The sequence below is a fragment of the Podarcis cretensis genome (genome assembly GCF_951804945.1).
Source record: "Podarcis cretensis genome assembly, chromosome: 13".
NCBI lineage: Eukaryota > Metazoa > Chordata > Lepidosauria > Squamata > Lacertidae > Podarcis > Podarcis cretensis.
In genome coordinates this window covers 9413652-9439560 of record NC_137182.1, presented here as the reverse complement: position 1 = coordinate 9439560, position 25909 = coordinate 9413652, and the positions used below count along the sequence as shown (strand labels likewise).

General features: G+C 47.7%; 2 protein-coding genes and 1 pseudogene across 3 annotated transcripts; 1 reads left to right on the top strand and 2 right to left on the bottom strand.

Moving 5' to 3' along the window:
* Positions 1–6286: 6286 nt before the first annotated feature.
* LOC307200387 (heat shock protein HSP 90-beta pseudogene) lies at positions 6287–9577 on the bottom strand (annotated as a pseudogene). Its single transcript has 3 exons — positions 9391–9577; positions 8302–9303; positions 6287–7946 (listed from the first exon to the last, which is right to left on the bottom strand). The product of its transcript is annotated as a heat shock protein HSP 90-beta pseudogene (transcript).
* Positions 9080–12971, bottom strand: LOC307200386 (uncharacterized protein; the record flags this gene model as incomplete). Its single annotated transcript, XM_079948929.1, has 9 exons — positions 9080–9773; positions 9907–9961; positions 10141–10217; positions 10322–10601; positions 10699–10766; positions 10901–10944; positions 11847–11926; positions 12343–12404; positions 12953–12971. The coding sequence occupies 9 exons, from the start codon at positions 12969–12971 to the stop codon at positions 9769–9771; spliced, it is 690 nt and encodes a 229-aa protein (XP_079805055.1). The 3' UTR covers positions 9080–9768.
* A 3798-nt stretch (positions 12972–16769) lies between these two features.
* Positions 16770–25389, top strand: SMIM19 (small integral membrane protein 19). Its single transcript, XM_079950179.1, has 3 exons — positions 16770–16951; positions 19868–19992; positions 23271–25389. The coding sequence occupies exons 1-3, from the start codon at positions 16785–16787 to the stop codon at positions 23336–23338; spliced, it is 360 nt and encodes a 119-aa protein (XP_079806305.1). The 5' UTR covers positions 16770–16784; the 3' UTR covers positions 23339–25389.
* The last annotated feature ends 520 nt before the right edge of the window (positions 25390–25909 follow it).

Below are 25909 nucleotides of genomic sequence, written 5' to 3'. Positions count from 1 at the left end.
TTAGTCCACCGATCCTTGCTTTAGATCGTTTGTAGATAGGGGGGTGCAGACTTCCCTTTAGCACATCCCCCGGTTGTACCGAATTCAAAGATATAGATTTTAAAGTCCAAATTCCATTCTACTCACGGGTTATTTGTTTCCATTCCGAATTTAGGGGAAAAAGTCAGCGCTGTCCGGCCATGGCACGCGGCTTCGCTCCACTGAAGTAGCGGTCTACTCTCAGCACCACGCCGCTCCCCGTACCCTCTCCGTAGCCTTTAAAAAGGCTCTTCGTGAGTCAGGGAGGGCGCTTAAAGGTGCCCACTGAGTCACCAAGTTCGCAGGCTTCCGCGCCTGCGGTTTCTGAGGGTCCCCGCGTCACCGGCGCGGTAGGACCCGTCTTCAGCAGAGCCGATTCCCTCCGGAGCTCGGAGGGAATCCGCCATTAGCCGATCGCGCTAACCCGGAAGTCCAAGAAATCAGCAATCCTTTCCCCCCTGGAAGGTTCCATGTTCAGGGCTAATAGCTGTACCCAGGGCTGGATCTAGGTTTAGATTTAGGTTTAGATTTAGGGCTGGATTTCAGGGCTAATAGCTGTACCAAGGGGGACGCGGGTGGTGCTGTGGGTAAAACCTCAGTGCCTAGGACTTGCCGATTGCATGGTCGGCGGTTCGAATCCCCGCGGCGGGGTGAGCTCCCGTCGTTCGGTCCCAGCTCCTGCCCACCTAGCAGTTCGAAAGCACTCTTAAGTGCAAGTAGATAAATAGGGACCGTTTTATAGCGGGAAGGTAAACGGCGTTTCCTTGTGCTGGCTTGCCAGCTGCAGCTTCGTCACGCTGGCCACGTGACCCGGAAGTGTCTTCGGATGGCGCCGGCTCACGGCCTCTAGAACGAGATGAGCATGCAACCCCAGAGTCGGACACGACTGGCCCGTACAGGCAGGGGTACCTTTACCTTTACCTTAGCTGTACCCAGGGCTGGATTTAGGTTTGATGAGGCCCTAAGCTCTTGAAGATAATGGGGCCCTTTATATGTCCAGCTGTCCTTTGTCAGCAACAAATTGTCACTGTTTTTTGTGTTGAATATATGTTATATGGTAATTTATGGACAGACACAACACAAGACACTGTTGCTGTATGTAGGTTTCATTTTATTTGTTTTTTTATCTTATATTTTAGATATGTATGTCCAGTTTTTCCCCCTTTATTTTTTGGGGACCCCCAAGAGAGTGGGGCCCTAAGCTATAGCTTGTCTAGGTTATATGTAAATCTGCCACTGGCTGTACCATTCTCCCAACAATCTGTATAACCTTCTGGGTTATACAGCATTTTGTGCCATCAAATTCCATATGATAAGCAAGTGCTGTGTGAGAAATGCCTTGTTTTGGATGGCACAACCACATGAATGGTAATGTCTGAGTGAATTTAGGAAACTTCTTTGTTATTACTGCTTTGATTCCTTTTTTCGTTTCCAGAGATTTCACTTTTCTCACGCTTCATTTGCCTCCTAGGGCTTTCCTCCCAGGAAAACCCCCCCACAGCTCTTTAGTGCTCATTTGGAACAAATGGCCATTTGGGTTTTCTCCAGATGGATCTTTGCTCCAGTTTAGAGCTAAAGAGCTCCCTAGAAAGGAAGAGGGCAAGAGGAAAAGCAGAAAACTGCTTGCCTATAAACATGTCTAGAAACCATGGGGCAATGACCGCTCCCTGCATAAAACGGGGGGCGCCCTTTGTGTGGACGCGCGCGGCCCCTGGATCTGGAGGGGCTCCATCAGCATAGGCTTGGCTTCGCCTTCCCTCAGGTGGGATACCTGGAGGTCTCCGCCTACCTCAGTCAGTTGCCCAATCCCACCTGGGGGAAGCGTTGCCAAGGAGATCAGGCCAGGTAGGGGAGGGATTACCTGCCCACACAATAGAGGGAGGATCTTACCTGGGAATCCTCACTTGGCTCCAGAGCATCTCCCACCCTACCCACCCTCAGTTAATGTATTATTTTGCAGGTTAACTTTTCTTCACAGGTATGCGGGCGCTGCTACGTCAAGGTCGCTGTTAAAGGGCCGGAAAGGAATTTCCCTGCATTGGCAGGTTTCGCCTTTCCCGTAGCAAAACGTCACAACTTTGGCGGTATCAGGCCTTGGGCGGAATCCTTTAGTCCATCTTCCTCTTTGCGGCGGCGATATCAGGGTTCCCCGTTAAAGGGGTTTTCTGAAGGGAGGCTTTGACCGTACGCCAAAAGGTCGTCATTGCTCTCCCCTGCGGCGGCGTAACGGGGGCGGCTATCTCTGCTTGAACATATGTTCTCCAGAGCCAGCCCCCCCCCCACACACACTGGATAACTCTGATGCTCCCTAGGTCCCCGGCTGGGGACTGGGGAGGGAGAACGCCCAATGCCTGAGCCAAGGTCTACCCACATTTGAAAATTAATAAAGTTGTGGCCAATTTAATCCCATAGCACGTTGTCTTGAGTTGTTATTCCACATGACGGGGGGGCCGCTCGGGATCTGGGGGACTCCGCCTGTCCACGCAAACAGAAGTGTGGAAAAACCCTTAGCTGGCAGTGTGTGTGTCACACAGAATCCCTCAGAGGGACCCTAATCGATTCCTGCACCAGTCTATCACATGCCACATTACTTGGCCATATCTCTAATTCCCACAGGTCCACATCCTTAATTTAAAACTCTATTAGTATACTGTATTGCATTTGCTATACTTAAGAACTAATCTCATGTAGACAGTGCCGCAGGAATAAAAGAGGCTCCGGAATATGACTCCACAAGGGAGGTTTGTTTCCTCCCTGGATGTTCCTTGAGAACAGCGATGTTGTTTTGGCAAAATGATCTCTGTAACCTTGCTAAAATTAAGCCCTATTCTACTCTAATTTGCTCGAGTAAGTCAAGTTTCAGTTCACCGTTTCAAACAGTGTGCGTGTGAAAGAAATAGGAAACTTTGTTTAGTGGTTCCCACAACATTATGGTGTTTCCTTGGTGTGTTTTAATGAAGTATTATTATGCCTAACTGATATTTATAGTTTCCTTGCATCATTTAACTCTCCCCCCCCCCTTCAGGAAAGGAAACACAGGTATGGCAATTGGAAGCAAGTGTATTTTCTTGTAAATCTGTCCCTGAGAACTTTCCAGTTGAAGACGGCGGAAAAGTCATGAGTCAGTGTTTAATTTGCTGTTTACAATTTTGCTTGTTTACAGTTTTCCAAAAGTAGATTAAGCAATACCCTTAAGTATATGCTATTATGGATGAATGAAGCATAATTACATATAATACGTATTTATTAATTCCTACCTCTAATCTACAATGTAATTTATTCCAAACAACAAATGCCCAGAGTTGTTCACCCACTATCCAGAAACAAGAGATCATGTCCCCATAACTCTATTACTTCCTCACTCTTGAGAGATAGGAGGAACATACTGGGGAAAGAATTGATGGAGCCTCAAAAACTGGAAAACTTTACTGGAAGTTGATATAGTAGGAGGCATTAGAAAAAAAAGCAAAGGACCTCTGGATGGTTAAGTCCAGTCAAAGGCAACTATGGGGTTGTGGTCTCATCTTGCTTTCAGGCCAAGGGAGCCGGCGTTTGTCCACAGAGTTTTCCAGGTCATGTGGCCAGCAGGACTAAACTGCTTCTGGCGCAATGGGACACTGTGATGGAAGCACACAGAAATGCCATTTACCTTCCCATCGCAGTGATACCCATTTATCTACTTGCACTGGTGTGCTTTTGAACTGCTAGGTTGGCAGGAGCTGAGACAGAGGAACGGGAGCCCATCCCGTCGCGGGGATTCGAACCGCCAACCTTCTGATCGGCAATTCCAAGAGTCCCAGTGGTTTAGACCACAGCGCCACCCGCGTCAGTAGGAGGCATAGAACTAATTTGAGACACGTCTCCCTAAAAAAATAAAACTAGATTTGAGGCGACACCAGTATTGGGAGCCGTTTCAAGATTTCCATCATATATGCAACACACATACATGCATGCAGTGGAGATTTAAAATCAGGGTTTTTCTTCTCTGAGATGGGCTGCCTTGCCAGGCCGACAAGCCCCCTCTGCCCCTCTCACTTCCCTCTACAGTACCTGCAGACCACTGGAACCACAATTGGTCTCCTCTGCTCAATCCACCAGAGCATGTCTCTGTATTAACTCTCTGAGGGTTTGAGAACCATTGGTATGACAAGGTCAAAGCACATAAAGCGTTTAAAAACCATATTGTCAGGAAAGCACTGTTTAATGTCTGGATAAGATATAAGGACTTGCTCGAAAACAAAACCCCAAGGTGGTTGTCACCAATGGAAGCAAAGGCTCAGAAAAAGCTCAATATGGAGGCCAAATGGCCAAAATATTGGGAAATTTTGGAACAAGAAGGAGACAGATTAAAATTGCAGAGTTATGAAAAACTAAAAAACAAAGTGCGAGATGGGCTTCATTATTACCAAATAATGGAGGCCTATAATTTGGACAAGAAAATTGGTTTTCAGGTGGAAAAATCAAAACTGGAAATAGAACTGTTAGAACCCAAAACTAAGAATTTGTCAAGAATGTATAACTTGCTGTTGAAATGGAACACTCAGGATGAAACGGTAAAATCAGCTATGATTAAATGGGTACAAGATGTTGGACATAACATTATGATGGCTGACTGGGAACAGTTATGGACCACAGGTATGACGTTTACGGCATGCAATGCCTTAAGAGAGAATATAATGAAAATGATATACAGGTGGTACATGACACCAGTCAAGCTTGCAAAAATCTATCATTTGCCCGATAATAAATGTTGGAAATGTAAAGAGACTGAAGGTACATTCTTTCACCTTTGGTGGACATGCCCAAGGATTAAGACTTTCTGGGAGATGATCTATAATGAAATGAAAAAGGTATTTAAATATACCTTTCAGAAGAAACCAGAGGCCTTTCTCCTGGGCATGGTCGGCCAATTGGTGCCAAAGAAGGACAGAACTTTCTTTATGTATGCAACAACAGCAGCAAGAATACTCATCGCGAGGTATTGGAAGACACAAGATTTACCCACCCAGGAAGAATGGCAGATGAAAGTGATGGACTATATGGAATTGGCGGAAATGACTGGCAGAATCCGAGACCAAGGTGAAGAGTCGGTGGAAGAAGATTGGAAAAAATTTAAAGTTTATTTACAGAAACATTGCAAAATTAAGGAATGTTAGAAGGTTGTTGGAATGAAGTAATGTGGTTTTAGCAGAAATGTTATAAAGGATTAGGTTAAAATTGATTTATTAATTGGTGAAAGACGAGAATTACAGTATATTAAGATAAATTATTAGGATAAAAACAAAGCTGGAAAGGATTTGCTGAAACACCTAACTGAACTAGAATACAAAAAAGGGAGGTGTGAGGAGGTCAAGGAAATAAGTAAAGGAAAGAAAGCTATGTAAAGGTCTGATCTGTTTTTTTTAAATTGTTTGTTTGTATTTCTTATGTCTTTTTTATTTTTTTTATTTTATTTTTTGTTCCTTTTTGTAATCTTCAAAATTTGAATAAATATTATATATATATAAAAGAGAACCATTGGTTACCCTCACTTGCTTTAGCTGGCTGGTCAAAGCCTTTCCTGGGGTGTGGCTGCTGCTGCTACACGTTGACGGCTTTTACAGACCCTCCAAGTGTCCCTGTTTTCCAGGCACATCCCTAATTTGGAGAAGCCGTCCTTAGGATGTCTCTATTTTCATTGGAGAGATGTTGGAGGGTATGGAGTTATCCAACCCCCGAGCTGTCTGAAGACAATCCTGTATAGGGAAGGTTTTTTTTTAAGTTTAATGTTTTATTATGTTTTTATATACAGTGGTGCCTCGCAAGACGAAATTCATTCATTCCGCGAGTTGCTTCGTCTTGCGGTTTTTTTCGTCTTGCGGAGCGCGGATTCCCTGGGTATTAACGGTTTTACGAAAAAGGAAGCAAACCCGCAAGACGTTTTCATCTTGCGAAGCAAGCCCATAGGGAAATTCGTCTTGCGAAGCACCTCGAAAAATGGAAAACCCTTTCGTCTAGCGAGTTTTTCGTCTTGCAAGGCATTTGTCTTGCGGGGCACCACTGTATGTTGGAAGCTGCCCAGAGTGGCTGGGGCAACCCAATCAGATGGGTAGGGTATAAATAGTAAAATTATCATGATGGAATGGGACATCCCTATTCTCACTGGAGAAATGTTGGAGGGCCTGTTTTTAGAAGCCACAGACGACAATTACAAGACATTTGTACTGACACTAAACACAGAACGAAAGTAATATATTGAAGCATTTAATGTGCCTTGTTTTCATCAAGGTAAACCACATTCTTTGTTATTTTAATTCCAGTAAAACAAAACCAAATGCAAACAGCCCACAAGAGTACAAGTCCCTGCTCTCTGAGGAGAAAGGGCAGCAGTGAGGGAGGGAAGCAAGGAGCCAACTCACTGCTCTATTAGTGGGGAGGACATTCACTGTGTTCACCTCAGCTATGGTAGGATGGATGCAGAAAAAGGATAAAACCCGCATGGGGGGAGGGAAAACCTCAAACCAGTGGGCCGGTCCCTTTCCCCTAAAGCAGCAGAAAGACAGATCAGATAGGTGTGGAGACCCATTGTCACACTGGCTACAGGAAGGTAGTGAGAGACTGCTTACAAAGGCATGCCAGAGCACTGCCGGAGCCAGTCTTCCTGAGCAAGGCGATGGTGCAGGGAATGGATGGGGGCAAGACAGAGGGGGAGGTCAGCACCCTCTCTTTAATCCATCTCCTCCATGCGTGAGGCATCCTCGTCTCCTTCCAGAGGGGGAATATCTTCAGAGACAGCGGCACTAGGCTCTTCAGCAGCAACCTCATCTTCATCAATCCCGAGCCCCAGCTTGATCATTCTATAGATACGGTTGGAGTGACTCTGTGGATCCTCCAAGGAAGAAGAAGCCAGAGGAGAGCAGTGCTGTCTCCAAGAGCAGCACCACAAGGTCCTGGACGGCCTTGTCGTTCTTGTCTGCCTTGGCCTTCTGACGCAGTGTCTCTACAATGGGGTGGTCAGGATTGATCTCCAGGTGCTTCTTGGCCATCATGTAGCCCATGGCGGAGTTGTCTCGCAAGGCCTGGGCCTTCATGATACGTTCCATGTTGGCGGTCCAGCCATAGGTGCTGGTGACAATACAGCAGGACGAGGAGACCAGCCTGTTTGAGACCGTCACCTTTTCAACTTTCTTCTCCAGGATTTCCTTCATGAGTTTGCAAAGGTTCTCAAACTTGGCTTTGCTCTCCTCCATCTTCTTCTTCTCGTCCTCATCCTCCGGCAGCTCCAGCCCTTCTTTGGTGACGGACACCAAGGTCTTGCCATCAAATTCCTTCAGCTGCTGGACGCTATACTCATCAATGGGCTCTGTCATGTACACCACCTCAAAACCATGTTTCCTCACTTGCTCCACAAAGGCAGAGTTAGCCACCTGCTCCTTGCTCTCACCTGTGATGTAATAGATGCTTTCCTGGTTTTCCTTCATACGGGACACATATTCGGAGAGGGAATTCATCTCGTCGCCGGAGTGGGAAGTGTGGTACCGCAACAGTTCTGACAGGCGTTTCCTGTTGGTAGAGTCCTCATGGATCCCCAGCTTGAGATTTTTGGAGAAGGCCTCGTAGAAATTCTTGTAGTTTTCTTTGTCCTCCTCCAGCTCTGCAAAAAGCTCCAGGCATTTCTTGACGATGTTCTTGCGAATCACTTTGAGAATCTTGCTTTGTTGCAGCATCTCACGGGAGATGTTCAGGGGCAGATCCTCGCAGTCCACTACACCCCGGATGAAGTTCAGGTCCTCTGGGATGAGTTCATCACAGCTGTCCATAATGAAGACGCGCCTCACATAGAGCTTGATGTTGTTCTTTTTCTTCTTGTTCTCAAAGAGGTCAAACGGGGCCCAGCATGGGATGAAGAGAAGCGCCCAAAATTCCAACTGCCCCTCCACAGAGAAGCGCTTAACAGCCAGATGTTCCCAATCATTAGTAAAGCTCTTGTAGAACTTGCCATAGTCCTCCTGAGTGATGTCATCAGGGTTTCGGGTCCAGATGGGCTTGGTCTTGTTCAGTTCCTCCTGATCGAGGTACTTTTCCTTAATCTTCTTGGTCTTCTTCTTGCTCTTGCCACCTTCCTCCTCTTCATCTGAGCTAGATGGTCTTCCCAATCATTAGTAAAGCTCTTGTAGAACTTGCCATAGTCCTCCTGAGTGATGTCATCAGGGTTTCGGGTCCAGATGGGCTTGGTCTTGTTCAGTTCCTCCTGGTCGAGGTACTTTTCCTTAATCTTCTTGGTCTTCTTCTTGCTCTTGCCACCTTCCTCCTCTTCATCTGAGCTAGATGGTCTTCCCAATCATTAGTAAAGCTCTTGTAGAACTTGCCATAGTCCTCCTGAGTGATGTCATCAGGGTTTCGGGTCCAGATGGGCTTGGTCTTGTTCAGTTCCTCCTGGTCGATGTACTTTTCCTTGATCTTCTTGGTCTTCTTCTTGCTCTTGCCACCTTCCTCCTCTTCATCTGAGCCCACATCTTCAATCTTGGGCTTCTCCTCCTCATCCTTGGGGGCTGCCTCTTCATCCTCCTTCTCCACTTTTCCCTCTTCTGCCTCATCGTCGCTGATTTCCTTCTCACGCTCCTTCTCCAGATAGAGGGTGATAGGGTAGCCGATGAACTGGGAATGCTTCTTCACCACTTCCTTGATGCGACGTTCCTCCAGGTATTCAGTCTGATCTTCCTTCAGGTGCAAGATCACTTTGGTAACACGGCCAATGGGTTCGCCATGGTCAGTTTTGACAGTGAAGGAGCCGCCTGCAGATGACTCCCAGGCATACTGTTCATCATCGTTGTGCTTGGTGATAACCACAACCTTCTCAGCCACAAGGTAAGCAGAGTAAAAGCCCACACCGAACTGTCCAATCATGGAGATGTCTGCACCAGCCTGCAAGGCTTCCATGAAGGCTTTGGTGCCAGACTTCGCAATGGTGCCCAGATTGTTGATAAGGTCTGCCTTTGTCATGCCAATACCACCAATGTCCACCAAGGTGAGGGTGCGATCATGGGGATTGGGAATGATATCTATCTTCAGCTCTTTCCAGCTTTGAGGGATCTGTCAGACTCTCATAGCGGATCTTGTCCAGTGCATCAGAGGCATTGGACATGATCTCCCGCATAAAGATTTCCTTGTTGGAGTAAAAGGTGTTGATTATCAGGGACATAAACTTGGCAATCTCTGCCTGGAAGGTGTGTATCAAAACAACTGCTGTACAGCTACTGTTTATATGGTTTACTTGAACCCACAGGGACACAGGTAAGAAACATTTTCATGAACGGAAGGATGGAGGATGTGCGCATTATAAGAAACCAAGTTTGTGTTCAACCAAAAGATGAGGATCTCAGATTCTTTCACTCTGTGCCAGGTCATTCAGAATATCCTCAAAACCGATGCAGTCACAGTTGCCTTTCCAGATATCCAGGGACAAGTTAGAACTAGGAAGGAAAGGAAGATGCTGGACCTGCTTCGCTGCTTGGAATTCCATCTGCAGCTTCAGCGGTGCATGCAGCCCGGGAATATTTCTCAGAGTAGAAAAATTCATCTTATCTTGATTTAGCAACAACAACAACAAAATTATCCGGTGTGTCCAAAGGATGAACAGGGAAAAGTTCGCTCTTCACATTTGTAAAGCCTCTATTTATCACATCACAGCTTTCAAATGCTTCAGCAGCTGACAAATCAGAAACCGGAATACAGTCCTTCAGCTGAGATCCAAATGCTCTGGAATTCGCCTCAACCTGTGTTTTTTTATAAAAAAAAGAAGGGGGGAAAGGACAGTCGTCAAGGACAATGGGAGCTGTAGTGAAGCAACCCCTGTAGGAAGGCCCCCAGCCTTCTCCCCGCCCCATGCAAAGGTTCCCTTCCTCTTACCTGGTCTTTTGGGGGGAGGCTTGGGCAGCAGCCACAGCGGTGCACGATCGAGATCCTGCAAGAAAGAAGGGATCTTTGAAGCACTGCTTCTTGGGCTCAAATCCTGTTGGCTGCTTTCGCAGTGGCATCTGGGTGGCCCCTGGGAGAAGAGGCTGGACTAGATGGGCCCTTGGCTTGATCCCGCAGGCCCTCCTTGTGTGTTTCCTAAGGCCCCCTCCCCCCCTGTCCCATTACCTCAGGGGCGAGAGGCCGTCGTCTGGGCTCCAGTCCCTCCCAGAATGCGGCGGTTCCACGGCTGAACTTCTCCCTCGCTGCAAAACAAACAGAGACATCATCAGGCACCTGTCTCCCAGCCACGCTAGTCCCAGTCTGGGGCAGGAGGGTGGGGGACCTGGGAAGAGGCATTTCCACTTACCTGATCTTAGAAGGGCTCCCCACTTCTCCACCGTACGGGCGTCCGACCGGCCTAGCACAGAAGCAACAGCCAAAGTCTCCTCCCTCACCTGAGAAGCTGTTTTAATGGGAGGAAACTTTGGCTGCTGCTTCTGTGCCAAACCGGGCCGGGATGGAGCCATGCCCGTACGGAGGAGGGGCAGTGGGGACGCGCCGCGAGGGACGACAGCCGGGAACCGCCGGGATGTCTGGTTCTTCATCCTGGGAGCCGGATCTGGAGCCTCATCCCTGGAGGCGTGGCCCTGTGGAGGAAGAAGGACATCACATGAGAATGGAAGCCACAGTGGGACTCCCAAAAGATGTTTCACAAGGATCCCTTCATTCCCTCTGCCCTCGTACCTGATGTTCGCCACGTCTCTCCAGGGATTTGGCCAGAACAAAATACGTGTTGGGGAAAGGCTCCCACACTGCAGAGAAAAAAGAAACATGAGCAGGCGCCTGGCTCCCTGCCATGCTAGCCCCAGTCTGGGGCATGAGGGTGGGGGACAAGGGAAGGAAACATTCCTAAAATATGGGGCACTCTATTGGCATTTCCACTTACCTGAGCTGGGAGCCTTTCCCCCTTTGCTCTGGCCGGCCTCTCGCCTAAGGAAGAAACAAGCTCAGTTAGTATGATTGGGGGGGGGGGGACAGGGAGAATTCTGGGCTTGATCTCCACCAGAGCCAGAATACCCAATGGACGGAGCAGGCACCAGCTTATGGGCCAGGCAACAATGGATCAGAATAAGTGCTGTTTGTTTTGCCTATTAATTATTGTTGGTTGCTAAAATCAAAAACATACAGTGGTGTCCCGCAAGACGAACACCTCGCAAGACGGAAAACCCGCTAGACGAAAGAGTTTTCTGTTTTGGAGGCGCTTCGCAAAACGAATTTCCCTATGGGCTTGCTTCGCAAGACGAAAATGTCTTGCGAGTTCCTGCGGGTTTTTTCCCCTTCCCCCCCTTTTTCTAAGCAGCTAAGCCGCTTATCAGCTGATCCGCTAAGCTGATAAGCCGCTAAAAGCCGCTAAAAGCCGCTAAACCGCTAATAGCGCTAATCCGCTAAGCTGTCAATGGGCTTGCTTTGCAAGACGAAAAAACCGCTATACAAAGAGACTCACGGAATGGATTAATTTCGTCCTGCGAGGCACCACTGTATCAGGATATGATTTGCAAGGAGCCCAGGGATATTTTGACTGCCTAGGGGCCTCCACAGGTTTTAATCTGGAACTGTGCCCAACCAAGGGCCAACTTTGGGCTCTCAGATGTCAAGGGCACCCTGTAGGCAGAGCCGTAGCTGGGTGATCTTGCGCCCCTGGAGAACCATCCAGATCACGCCCCCTAGCCACGGACAAATGAGCTCTTCTTTCTGCCTCTCCTCCAACCCTCCACCCATTCAGTTCACCCTCTATCAAAAAACTTTTCTTATGAGGCAATAGCGCAGTGTGAGCACACCGGCCGTGCCCTCCTCAGACTGCCCCACCCCTGCCACAGAAGGGCACAGCATACCTGCAGATGTTGGTTTTGGACGTGGCACCGCTGGGCTGCTGCTTGGCCGGAGCCCTGACCGGCACTTCCAAACCACGGCCCTGCGAAGGAAGAAGGGCATTTTACTCTCCTGCCATAGGCATCCACTCTAGGGGACAGGGTTCCCGTGGGCCCTCCCCAAAGATTTTCTTCTGGGGCAGATCGCCCTCCATATTGTCTCTCCCCCCAGCCACATCAGGGGGCGGCCAGCCAGCGGAGGGACATAGGGGGCAGGTGGGAGGGCGAAGGCCGCTCCCTGCAAGGCCTTTTCCACCTGGCCTGGGGGGCGAGGCCCAGCCCCACCTGCCAGCCCCACTGAAGAGGCGCCTCCTGAGGCCAGAGGAACATCACCCAGTTATTGTTTTATTGATTTATTATGCTGTAAACCGCTTTGAAATTTTTATTTAAAATATAAAGCGGTATAGAAATATAAATAAATAAATATGTGGGAAATGGATTCCCCGTGGAATCAACATACCACGACTTCTAGTGGTTCCCCACGGCGCCATAGCAGCTGCTGTGACCTTCCTTTCTGAGAAGCTGTGAGACAGAAAGTAAAATAAAAACAGCGGAAGTTACCAAGCAGTAATTCACAACAGAAAATATCCTGCCCACAGCCAGCCCCGGCCATCTTCTTACCAGCCAGATGCACTGACCCCTTGCAATTCTGCCTGGGGTGGAGCAAAGGGACAGAGAAACCATGTCCCTCAGGACATGGATATGAGAGCCACACCATGCAGCCCTCTCAATATCTCACGGACCATTACGGGGAGAAGGGAGAAAGCTTGTTTTCTCCTACTCCAGAGGCCCTTAGGACCTGATGCCGTGGATTCAAGTTACAAGAAAGGGGATTCCAACTCAGCTTCAGGAAGAACTTTCTGAGAGCAAGAGCTGTTTGACAGTGGGAAGAAATCCCTCAGTGGGCAGTAGACTCTCCTTCCTTGAAGGTTTTTCAGCAGAGGTTGGATGGCCATCTGCCATGGATGCTTTAGCTGAGATACCTGCATTGCAGGGGGTTGGTCTAGATGACCCTCGGGGTCCCTCCCAATTCTACAATTCTATAATCCTATGGGGTTCCAGGTTCTCACCTTTGCGAAGCTCACTCATTGCGGAGCAGTAGAGCAGGGTCAGGTTTGGAAAGCAGTAGAGCGGACTTGAAAGCAACTCTCCTTCCTTGAGAGACTGAATGTTGTGGGGGAGGCAGTTGAGAGTTGGTTGAGAGTGATGGGTTCTAGAAGGGGGGGGGGGCAAGCAACGGCTTCCGATTGGCTGCAGGAGCTGCCTGCCCTCAGAAGGAAGCCATGTCAGATGTTGGGCTTCCAAAGAACATCTGCAAGCCGGACACTCACTTATAATTATTTTATTTGTTGAATTTACATTGCACCCTTTCTCCCGAAGGAGGCCAGAATGACATGGGATGTGGGTCTATTCTTGGCAGTTTCCCATTGATATGACACAGCTGAGGTGCAACTGGGAACACTGTGTGAATAAAAAACACTGACTTAAAAGTGCCCAAACTTACCTGCTTCTTTAGATGTGTGTCAGCAATGCAGACAGTAGTGGCTAGCTTTCCTATTCTGTTGGCTTGCTGCTAGATTCTGGCTTCCTCACATATAAATGTGGCAGACACACTTAAAGAACAAATACTGTTGCTTCCATCATGCCTACTTGGACCCATCAACCCTTACATCCATGCCCTATGTTGCATGCTTAAATAATTCAATAAATACAGACAACAACGACAACTGTGGAGCTGTGAAAAATTCGCTCTGTGTGTTTTTCTCCTATATTGTTAGTTATTCCCCTTGCAGAAGAAGAAGAGGAGGGTGGGGCTCTTTGTCTCCCTGCCCACCTCTTTCCCCGCAGAAGCGGCCTTCCGCTTTCCTTTCACTTGGCTGAATCAGGCCCCACAGGTTTAATCAGATGTGCAGCCAAGGGCCAAGTCTGACTATCTGTACTATATTGCACCCAGTTTACTGTTAAGTTGTGAGCTGACATAGCAGACGACACAGCGATTTCTCCAAGTAGCTCTTTATTTTGTAAGCTGGAATAGAACTGACTGCAAACAGCTCAGCCGGCCTGCTTTTATAGGCAGCCGGCTGTCAACATTGTAGCAACAACAGCCCAGCGTTTCCCACCTAAAATAACTGACGTGGACCTGAGTGAAAACTATCTACAGACCTGAGTGAAAACTATATACAGTATCCCCCTGCTGGCCCAGGGTGAAACTTCACTACATAACATTTACTGTACGGTCCTCTCAGGAGGCCTTTCCCATCCACTGTCCTGTTTTCCAAAGAGTGTTGTTGGTAGCGATGGCCTTGGCTATCCATGCCAATGAGCCTTTGATAGTGTGTCCATCGCTTAGGGGTCCCAACGAAAGAATAGCAGAAGGGGTGTTGCTACCGCTATGGAGCTTGTGGCAGAGCTTGGGCTCTTAACTCTTCCTTTAGCATCATGGGATTGTGGAGCTGGGAGGGACCACAGGGACAATCCAGCCCCCTGCAGTGCAGGAATCTGTCGGCCAAAGTGGGGCTCCAACCCATGACCATGAGGTTAAGAGTCAGGCTCTACTGGCTGAGCCATGATTGGTGGTCAGCATTTAATCTCAGCCTCTCTGGCAGTGAGGAGCATTGCACTCCTTTGCCACATTTGGGGCTGTTTTTGGAAGAATCCGGAGGCCATCGGAAATCAAGCCTTTATCAGGAGAAACTGGCAACAATCCCAGGCACTCGGCTTGATTCCCTGTTGACCTCCCTGGCTGCATTCCCCAGCAAGATCCAGGCTAGGCCGCAATAGGCGATCCTTCTCAGCGTGAGTAGAACACACACCCTTTTTCCTGCCCCCCCGGCAGGGGAAAGAGATAGACAGAAACGTATTTACATGCCTTTATTTCTGTCTTTGCAGCATTACAAAAAACATGACTGCTCTCTTCAAGCTCCAGCAGTCTAGTGACGAACACTTCCTGCACTTCCTGTACAGCTCATATTACACTCTGAGCTAATTCTGGTGCTTCACACTGTGAATTGACTGTCCCTGTTTCCCACGGGCAGTCCCAACATTCCCATGATGTTTTGCTTTCAAGCTAGCAGTTTGCAGCTGCATTGCTCCTATATCGTAACAACCCCTGTATACTATCCCATATTACATATTTAAGGTTATATGTTATCTTTATCATCCCCATTCTATAAATCAGAGCTTCCTAATTTTAAACTCAACATATGCAGAATAAGGTCTTGGGGCTTAAAGGTAAAGGTAAAGGTATCCCTGCCCGTACGGGCCAGTCTTGACAGACTCAGGGGTTGTGCGCCCATCTCACTTAAGAGGCCAGGGGCCAGGGCTGTCCGGAGACACTTCCGGGTCACGTGGCCAGCGTGACATCGCTGCTCTGGCGAGCCAGAGCCGCACACGGAAACGCCGTTTACCTTCCCGCTGGTAAGCGGTCCCTATTTATCTACTTGCACCCGGAGGTGCTTTCGAACTGCTAGGTTGGCAGGCGCTGGGACCGAGCAGCGGGAGCGCACCCCGCAGCAGGGATTGCATATAAAAAGATTTTAACCCAAAGATATTGGAAGTAATAATAACTACCCACTGACAGTTATGTCATTTTAATAATCCATCATCCCTCCCCCCCTTTATTAGTATTGTTCCGAAGACTGGAGTTTTTTTTCCTCTTAAAATTTTTTAGGGGCCCCCAAATGTTTTGAAGAATACATGGATAAACACTGTTCAAGAAACGAACAGGCTGATATGCTTAGACTAAAGGAGTGAAGTGGGAAAGGCACGTTTTAAAGAGATTAAATCAAAAACCTAATGATTGCAACGATAGCATTGAATATAACATATGAGGAAGTCAAGGAGTTGTGGAGGGGTCATGGGGTGTGGTGATGGGAAGTCTGTAAATAGTGGTTTATTTTTTTGTGTATTGCATAGCTGTCAACTTTTCCCTTTTCTTGCGAGGAATCCTATTCGGAATAAGAGAATTGCCCTTTAAAAAAGGGAAACGTTGACAGCTATGGTGTATTGGTAGTGTTTTTTCTTTTCTTTTTGTATTATCAAAACTCAATAAAATTTAAAATATATTTTTTTTGGGGGGGGGGTCCCAAGAGAGTGGGGGCTTAAGCTATAGGTTGTTTAGTTTAAAAAAGAGTATGCAAAAGTGAGTTGATAATGGGTGAAAACATAGAGTTTTAACATGTTAAGATATAGAGTTAAGATAAATGAAAGAGGGTAAGGATTTGCTGATCTGATCATATTAATGGGAATACAAAAACGGGAGGTGTCAGGAGGTCAAAGAAACAAGCTTATGAGTTTAAAGTTAGAAAAAAAGTGGATTTGTTTTAACTTTTTTAATGTTTCTTTTTCTTGTTTTTTGTGTTTTGTATTTTTTCTTTTTATTATGTATTTTTGTATTTATGATTTTGGAAAATCTTAATAAATATTCTTTAAAAAAAATAAAATAGGTTGTTTAGCTTATACGTAAATCCGGCACTGCGCGTGCCAAAAATTAATGTTCCATTATGTTCCATTTTAATGTTCCATTATTTAAATGTTGTATTTTATTTTTGTTTGTAAGTTTGTAATCATTCATCTTGTTTTTATGATTGCTTGTAAGCCGCTCTGAGCCCGGCCTTGGCTGGGGAGGGCGGGGTATAAATAAAAAAATATTATTATTATTATTATTATTATTATTATTATTATTATTATTATTATTATTATTATTATTAAAAATGCGCTTGCAAAGCTCCGTCCCAACGCATCCGGAAGCCAGCAGCGGCGCGCGATGGCATTGCAATTGCAATTTCTTTGCAAATCCAGGGCTCTTTCCGCAGGACGTGACATCAGGCGCCGGCCTCTTCCTCCCGGTTTCCCTGCCAGGCTGCGGGAGCATCTTCTCCCCCGCGCGCCGGATTCTCACCCATGGCCGGGGCGCGCGTGCTGGGCGAGAGCGGGGGCGGAGGGGGCGCTGCCGCCGCCGCCGCCGCGGCCCCCATGGACTACTCGGTGCACGAGGCTTGGAACGAGGCCACCAACGTCTACCTGCTGGCCGTGCTGGCCAGCCTGGCTCTGCTGGTGTACGCGCGCAGGTGGGCTTCCCCCATCTCTCTTTCGGTGCCGATATAGGTCGGCGGCACTGCAGCCTGCCCTTCGGGACTCCCCGCCACTTGAGATCCAGCGCAAGGTTGGGAACCCCCCCCCCACCGCCTTGAGCGTGGCGGCGCCTGCTCGTCGGAACTCCCTGCCACTTGAGATCCAGCAGGGCGCCTGCAGAGACGCCCGCTGCGCAAGGTTGGGAACCCCCCACCGCCTTGAGCGTGGCGGCGCCTGCTCGTTGGAACTCCCTGCCACTTGAGATCCAGCAGGGCGCATGCAGAGACGCCTTTAGCGTGGCGGCGCCTGCCCTTCGGGACTCCCCGTCACTTGAGATCCAGCAGAGACGCCCGCTGCGCAAGGTTGGGAACCTCCCTCACCGCCTTGAGCGTGGTGGCGCCTGCTCGTCGGAACTCCCTGCCACTTGAGATCCAGCAGGGCGCCTGCAGAGACGCCCGCTGCGCAAGGTTGGGAACCCCCCACCGCCTTGAGTGTGGCGGCGCCTGCTCGTCGGAACTCCCTGCCACTTGAGATCCAGCAGGGCACCTGCAGAGACGCCCGCTGCACAAGGTTGGGAACCCCCCCCACCGCCTTGAGCGTGGCGGCGCCTGCTCGTCGGAACTCCCTGCCACTTGAGATCCAGCAGGGCGCCTGCAGAGACGCCCGCTGCGCAAGGTTGGGAACCCCCCCACCGCCTTGAGCGTGGCGGCGCCTGCTCGTCGGAACTCCCTGCCACTTGAGATCCAGCAGGGCGCCTGCAGAGACGCCCGCTGCGCAAGGTTGGGAACCCCCCCCCCACCGCCTTGAGCGTGGCGGCGCCTGCTCGTCGGAACTCCCTGCCACTTGAGATCCAGCAGGGCGCCTGCAGAGACGCCCGCTGCGCAAGGTTGGGAACCCCCCCACCGCCTTGAGCGTGGCGGCGCCTGCTCGTCGGAACTCCCTGCCACTTGAGATCCAGCAGGGCGCCTGCAGAGACGCCCGCTGCGCAAGGTTGGGAACCCCCCCACCGGCTTGAGCGTGGCGGCGCCTGCTCGTCGGAACTCCCTGCCACTTGAGATCCAGCAGGGCGCCTGCAGAGACGCCCGCTGCGCAAGGTTGGGAACCCCCCCACCGCCTTGAGCGTGGCGGCGCCTGCTCGTCGGAACTCCCTGCCACTTGAGATCCAGCAGGGCGCCTGCAGAGACGCCCGCTGCGCAAGGTTGGGAACCCCCCACCGCCTTGAGCGTGGCAGCGCCTGCTCGTCGGAACTCCCTGCCACTTGAGATCCAGCAGGGCGCCTGCAGAGACGCCCGCTGCGCAAGGTTGGGAACCCCCCCACCGCCTTGAGCGTGGCGGCGCCTGCTCGTCGGAACTCCCTGCCACTTGAGATCCAGCAGGGCGCCTGCAGAGACGCCCGCTGCGCAAGGTTGGGAACCCCGCCACCGCCTTGAGCGTGGCGGCGCCTGCTCGTCGGAACTCCCTGCCACTTGAGATCCAGCAGGGCGCCTGCAGAGACGCCCGCTGCGCAAGGTTGGGAACCCCCCCACCGCCTTGAGCGTGGCGGCGCCTGCTCGTCGGAACTCCCTGCCACTTGAGATCCAGCAGGGCGCCTGCAGAGACGCCCGCTGCGCAAGGTTGGGAACCCCCCACCGCCTTGAGCGTGGCGGCGCCTGCTCGTCGGAACTCCCTGCCACTTGAGATCCAGCAGGGCGCCTGCAGAGACGCCCGCTGCGCAAGGTTGGGAACCCCCCCCCACCGCCTTGAGCGTGGCGGCGCCTGCTCGTCGGAACTCCCTGCCACTTGAGATCCAGCAGGGCGCCTGCAGAGACGCCCGCTGCACAAGGTTGGGAACCCCCCCCCACCGCCTTGAGCGTGGCGGCGCCTGCTCGTCGGAACTCCCTGCCACTTGAGATCCAGCAGGGCGCCTGCAGAGACGCCTTTAGCGTGGCGGCGCCTGCCCTTTGGAACTCCCCGCCACTTGAGATTCTGGAGGGCGCCTGCCAAAAGGAAGCCCGCTCAGGCGCTTGGGAAGTCGAGGTGGCGTGAATCTGCTTGAGTGTTTCGGTTTTTTTGCTTGGCGTGTTTTCGAAGCAGGGGTGTGTGGATTTTTCTCGATCTTGTTGTTCTGAGTTATTTTGTGTGGGGTTTTTTTCTTTTAAGCGGTGGAGATGTTTTATGGCACAGGCAAATAATGTGTAAAAAGGCAGTTGTGATCATGGCATGAAATGCATTTGGAAGCATGGGGTGGAGCAAACAGAAAGTGCGACGTTCAGAGTGGGGTCAGCCTGTATGGTCTTAAATAATAATAATAATAATAATAATAAGAATAAGAATAAGAAGAAGAAGAAGAAGAAGAAGAAGAAGCATAGTCTCTGAAGGGAATAGTGGTGGTATTAGTAATAGTAAAGGTAAAGGGACCCCTGACCATTAGGTCCAGTCGTGGCCGACTCTGGGGTTCCGGTGCTCATCTCGCTTTATTGGCCGAGGGAGCCAACGTACAGCTTCCGGGTCATGTGGCCAGCATGACTAAGCCACTTCTGGCAAAACCAGAGCAGCGCACGGAAACGCCGTTTACCTTCCCGCCGGAGCGGTACCTATTTATCTACTTGCACTTTTTGGTGTGCTTTCGAACTGCTAGGTTGGCAGGAGCAGGGACCGAGCAACGGGAGCTCACCTTGTCGCGGGGATTCAAACTGCCGACCTTCTGATCGGCAAGTCCTAGGCTCTGTGGTTTAACCCACAGTGCCAATACTTGCCGCCGAAAGGAACGGGCTAATTATTGTGCTATGGTTGTCTAATAAATGGTCCCAAGCAAGCACAAATTTCATGGTTCTGCAGATTATCTTGCCACTTACAACTGGAGGAGACATGATATGACACTTTATTATTTATTACTTTATTGTTTACATGTTGCCTGTCCTCTTGGATTTTAGAAATAAAAGGAAGATCATGAGGATTTTTACGCTACCTCCTGCTGTAGAAGTACCACCTGAGCCAAACTTTTATGATAGTGTGAAAAAAATTCGTCTACGGCAGCAGCTAGAGATGTACTCTATCGGTAGGTATACTCTGTCGGTAAGCTCCCAGTACGTTTCTGAGCACAATTCAAAGCGTTGAATTAAAGCCGTAAAACGGTCTTGGTTCAGTATACCTGAAGGAGCGTCTCCACCTCCAGCTCCGAAGGCTGCCTGGCGGTTCCCTTTAAAAATGTGGGTTTTTTTTTTTGGGGGGGGGGTTATTGGGTTGTTGTTTTTAGTTTACATATTTTGTGGTTTTATATTCTGATTTAATTCTGTGAGCCGCCCTGACACCTGCAGGTATAGGGTGTTATATAAATTCAATAAATAATAATAACAATAACAATAACAATAACAACAACAACAACAACAACAACAATAATAATAAATAACAATAATAATAATAATAATAAAAGTTACAGGGAACCAGGCAGAGGGCTTTCCCGGCAGTGGCACCCTCCCTGTGGAACGCCCTCCCATCAGATGTCAAGGAGATAAAGAACTACACAACTTTTATAAGACATCTGAAGGCAGCCCTGTATTGGGAATTTTTTAATGTTTCAAGTTTTATTATGTTTTTATATTTTGCTGGAAGCCACCCAGAGTGGCTGGGGAAACCCAGACAGGGTGTTGTTGTTGTTGTCGTATATTTAAAGTTACAGAGCTTCTAAAGATACAGGGCTTCTATTCTTTATTGCAATGCATAACTGAATATCTGTCAAAAGGAGACTCAAAATAGAAATAAACATTCAGGATATTTCAAAACTCATAATAGATGTTTCAAACGTTTCCAAGCTCTCTTCCTGCATGTTATACAGAGAGGTGCAAAGGGAAAATCAAAACCAGGGGTCAGCAGACTTTTTCAGCAGGGGGCCAGTCAACTGTCCCTCAGACCTTGTGGAGGGCCAGACTATATTTTGGGGGCGGAAATGAACAAATTCCTATGCCCCACAAATAACCCAGAGATGCATTTTAAATAAAAGCACACGTTCTACTTATGTAAAAACACCAGGCAGGCCCCACAAATAACCCAGAGATGCATTTTAAATAAAAGGACACATTCTATGCTTGTAGAAACATGCTGATTCCAATCTACGGGCCGGATTGAGAAGGCAGTTGGGCAGGATCCAGCCCCCAGGCCTTAGTTTGCCTACCCATGGTCAAAACTATAGTATTGTGGAATATCAGTCAGGATACAGGACTCAGCATAGCTTGTAAGGGGAGTCACAAATCCCAATGGACGTTCCAGGAGGGACGCAGGTGGCGCTGTGGGTTAAAGCCTCAGCGCCTAGGACTTGCCGATCGAAAGGTCGGCGGTTCGAATCCCTGCTGCGGGGTGCGCTCCCGCTGCTCGGTCCCAGCGCCTGCCAACCTAGCAGTTCGAAAGCACCTCCGGGTGCAAGTAGATAAATAGGGACCGCTTACCAGCGGGAAGGTAAACGGCGTTTCCGTGTGCGGCTCTGGCTCGCCAGAGCAGCGATGTCACGCTGGCCACGTGACCCGGAAGTGTCTCCGGACAGCGCTGGCCCCTGGCCTCTTAAGTGAGATGGGCGCACAACGCCAGAGTCTGTCAAGACTGGCCCGTACGGGCAGGGGTACCTTTACCTTTACCTTTTAGCTATGCTGGTGAATCTTGCCACATTACTGCCTAGATGGGCAGTAGGCTGTTATCACCATGTGGTCATAAGAGGGCATACAACTGTTCATATTTTCCGCCTCCTATTTATGAGAGGGGAGTAGTGTTCATTTTAGTTATGATGTCCTGGTAAACGGATGTTCGGCCAGCCTAGATCAGAAACAAGTAGGTGTACAAGTGGGACTTGCAAGTACAGTAAATGTTGAAGGGTGCTGTTCAGGGTGCCAGCCAGCCATGCTTTTTTTCTAGGATAATTCCTCCATGGGATTTCCATGTGTCCAGCCACCCCACCCCACCCCTGCCCTAATAGATGCTCAGTGTTCTGTAGTAGCTTCATTGGGCTTTTGCGAGAAAAATGATTTTTTTGTGTGTACTTCTGCAGACCCCAAGACTCTCTGTTTTGGTGTTGTTTTGGTTTGATGTTAGTATATAGGATGACTATTTATCGCTTGAAATCATGGTCCAGGTACTCTCCAAAGGAGGTTCTCCATTCAGCATAATGAAAACAAAAGGAATACCTGCTAGACTGATGTGCACAAAGGTTTGCTCAAAGCCAAACACAGAATACAAAACAAGAAGTTGCCAGTGTCCAGGTTTCCCTGCGATAGAGAGCAACATGTGTTTTTTTTTTGGGGGGGGGAGGGGGCTATTCTTGGCCTTTTTGTCAAGCTTCCCATTTTTTATTATAGGGGTGTAAAACCAGTTTACAAAATCTAGAATTGCAGAATTGCAATGGGTTTCTCGTTTGTGAGTGATTTTTCTTACTTGCAGTATCCATTACATCCCCCCACTTTTCCTTCTAAGCAAACCCTCTCAAAAACAACACATCATTCCATGTATAACCTTAGTATCAAACTTCGTTAGCAGGTTTGGGGTGTGATTTTGCAACTTCTTACTGCTTGCCATTGTTGGAAATGTGCTTACATCGATTGCTTCTATGACTTTAAATTGCTAAATGATGTGCCAGTAACAATTACTATTAAATGTGGACATTTCGCACTTGTGACAGAAGGCAATTTTTTATCCTAAAATGTTTACATTGGAATTTGCTGAATATGTATTGTGCTGAATTAGTTTGTTAGCTAACAGATAAACAATGGGTTTGAAGTAACTATATGTTGTTGCTGTTTTTTTGAGGAGGGGCAGAATCTTACAATAGGAATTTAACAATTCCCTGTATGTTTACTTGGAAGCAAGTCCCACTGAGTTCAGTAGGGCTTAGTCTCTAGTAATACTGCCTCTCCTGGTATGCCCCACGGAGGACCTTAAGGTCCATAAATAGCAACACCCTAGAGGTCCCGGGCCCTAAGGACCTCAACACTGGCTCCAGCCTGGTCGAGTACTCTGTCTCATGAGACCAGGGCCCTGCAGGATCTGATTTCTTTTTGCAGGGCCTGTAAGACAGAGTTGTTCCGCCTGGCCTTTGGCTTAGAATCAGTTTCATTCCCTCCCCCTCTTTCTTTTTCCTTTCTTCTCCTGTGAAGAGGCTGCATCCTAATGTTTTAATGTTGTATTTAATCTTGTTTTTTTTAAATTGTATTTTAATCTTGTTTTTATTATTTGTTGTTAGCCGCCCTGAGCCCGGTCTTGGCTGGGGAGGGCGGGGTATAAATAAAATTTATTATTATTATTAATATGTTTAGAATTGCAGTCTAATATATCCAAATGTGTTTATTTTTCTAGCAAGGAAATATGATCACCAGCAGCAACCGCAGAAGCAGACTGATAGTGTACAGCTATTAGTGGAATGAAGTCTTGAAGCTCTGAAGCTGAGAGGATGACGGAAAGTTTGGGATGTAGTCATTTTCAATGAAACTTGAATAGTATAGTGATTTGTATTCGTAATTATTGCCTTGAGAAGACGTATGTAAATGTACAGCGAGCATTTTCTGAAATCGGGAAAATTAACATGGCTGATACATATCGGTCCTGTTTTCCAGTTTGCATTACAAATGATTTCCAGTAAAAGTAGGAGTAGATAAAGTTAAAACAGGGCTGCTGGGATGTTCAGTGTGGGTATCACAGCAATTCCCATTCAAAAGGGATGAGAAAGGCACATGACATTTGATGTGCCTCAGTGCGGTTAATAAAGTAGTTGGTGCTGGCAGAGAACAGAATATATACTTAGAGGCTCACAATAAATACCAAATGTCCTGTTTGGGTTATAGAGTATAGATGAAGAGATAAAAATATTAGAATGTACAAATTTTCGTTTTTGACCTGGTAAACAGTGGTGGATAAAACAATAAGAAGTTAAGGAAGTTCAGGTGGAGGCTCTGCAGGGCATGAATATTTTTCTTTTTAACTGTTTTACTTGTCTTCCTGGTGTTTGAACTCAGTGGAATTAAGCTGTTTAGGCAGTTGTGCCTGCATAGTCTGTGGTCCTAATTAGAACTAAAATAAACTTAAAATGTTTTTGGAGAAATGCCCATTTGACTAAATCAGTAGCAAAGCTGCAATTCTTTATGGAGTGAGCACGTTTTCTTATTGGGTTGTTAAATGGCACTTTAATGTGGCACTGTTACAAAGAGGGTTACATAGCGGGAGCACAAGATAATAAAACTGTTCTGAGCAATTACAGCTAGAACGCTTGGAATACAGATCCACCTTTAATGGTCAGTTATAAATGTATTTGCAAACATGTCAGGCAAAACTGATTATGGTGGAATTATGGAGTGATTAGGTGATGCAAATAATTTATATTTGAAGAAATGTGAAAAATTTGTTCCAGGCACGTTTGAAAACATAAACATGTGATGAATTAAACAATGAATTGCATCCCTAAGTAGGTGGTGACTTTCCAATTATGGTTAAAAAGAAAAAGAGCAGATTAACAAATTTCTGTCTAGTGTTAAATAGCCATTTCCAACACTTGTCAATTTTTTTGTTTGTTTATGCCCCACGTCTCCTGAACTGCTGCCCTGTGCATAAAAAACTTCTAGGGTAGTAATGTGCGCAAGTATCTGATCACAGCCAAAGTTCCTTAGTCTCCCTTCCACTTCCAATAGCATTCTGGTGTGAAAGTTTAATGCTTTGCCTGTAGTGAGACAACTGTTCAAAGAGTTTCCTATTTGGACTGCGGATGGAGTTCAGTAGTCCATCCTTCTATACTTGGGATTTGGTCTCTATTATATCACCATGACCCCTCTTTGTGATTCTTTGCAGATTTCCTACATTAGTGGGGATGAGCTTTCTGTTTGGACAAGTGTAATCAATCAGATGAGCAGTTTAAGGGCTGATGTTCACATCATGTTGGGGCAGCTTTTTGTAGATATAAAAGTTATTCCCAGATCTGCATTTCTGGGTGCTATATCATGGGAGCTTGTAGCTTGCCAATCTTGGCTGTAGCGACTTCAGTGATTGTGTAGTAACAACAAAAAGGAAAGTGAATCAAGTGAATTTCTTAGGTGGTATATGTATGAGGAACCCAAGTACAGCCTAGTGCATGCACAGGCAAACTCAGCCCTCTGGATTTTTTTGGGACTACAACTCCCATCATCCCTGACCACTGGTCCTGTTAGCTAGGGATGATGGGAGTTGTAGTCCGAAAACATCTGGAGGGCCGAGTTTGCCTATGCCTGTCCTAGTGTATCACTTGTGAATATACAACTTGTGAATATCACTTGTGAATATACAACTACATAGTATTATTGTAATATAATGTATCACTTCCATTGGACTGTCTGGTACTATTGTGCCCTGGGTAGAAACTGTACACTTGCCCTTGCAAAATGCTCCCGTACTTTCAGTGTATAAAATGTTTTTGTATTTTATTTTTAACAGTAAAATGCATTTAAAGTTGGGTCTGTGTGAAGCTTCTTTTTCCTGAGCTAACAGCATTTTTATGGGTAACATGCATGTAAGTTTTAAGATTTATTTCTTACAAGGATGCAGTATTTTTATTTTATTAGCTGGCACGTTAAGAATTATTTATCAGACCTAATCTCTAGTGAAATCTGTCCTTTGTAAAAGTTTCTCAACTCTTTTTTTGGCAGTGATACAGTTTTTTTTTGGGGGGGAAATTCCTATGCAAATGAGGGCCATTTGTACTAGAAAATTTTCTGATGCCAGAGAAATCAAATATAGCATACTTTACTTTAGTAAACAACAGCCTTTACCAAAGGTGTCATGGGCTTTGAAGACACTCGAACTCAGAATGCAAGGGAGAAACGTGCTAAGAGGAAGGCACGCTTGTTAAATCCACACTGTGAAGAACTCCCACCTGGAAAACAATGTCCCCACTCTGGAAAGACGTGTGGATTCAGAATTGGCCTCTTTAGTCATGGACTCATTGTGAAAACTGTGTTTATGGACGACAATCT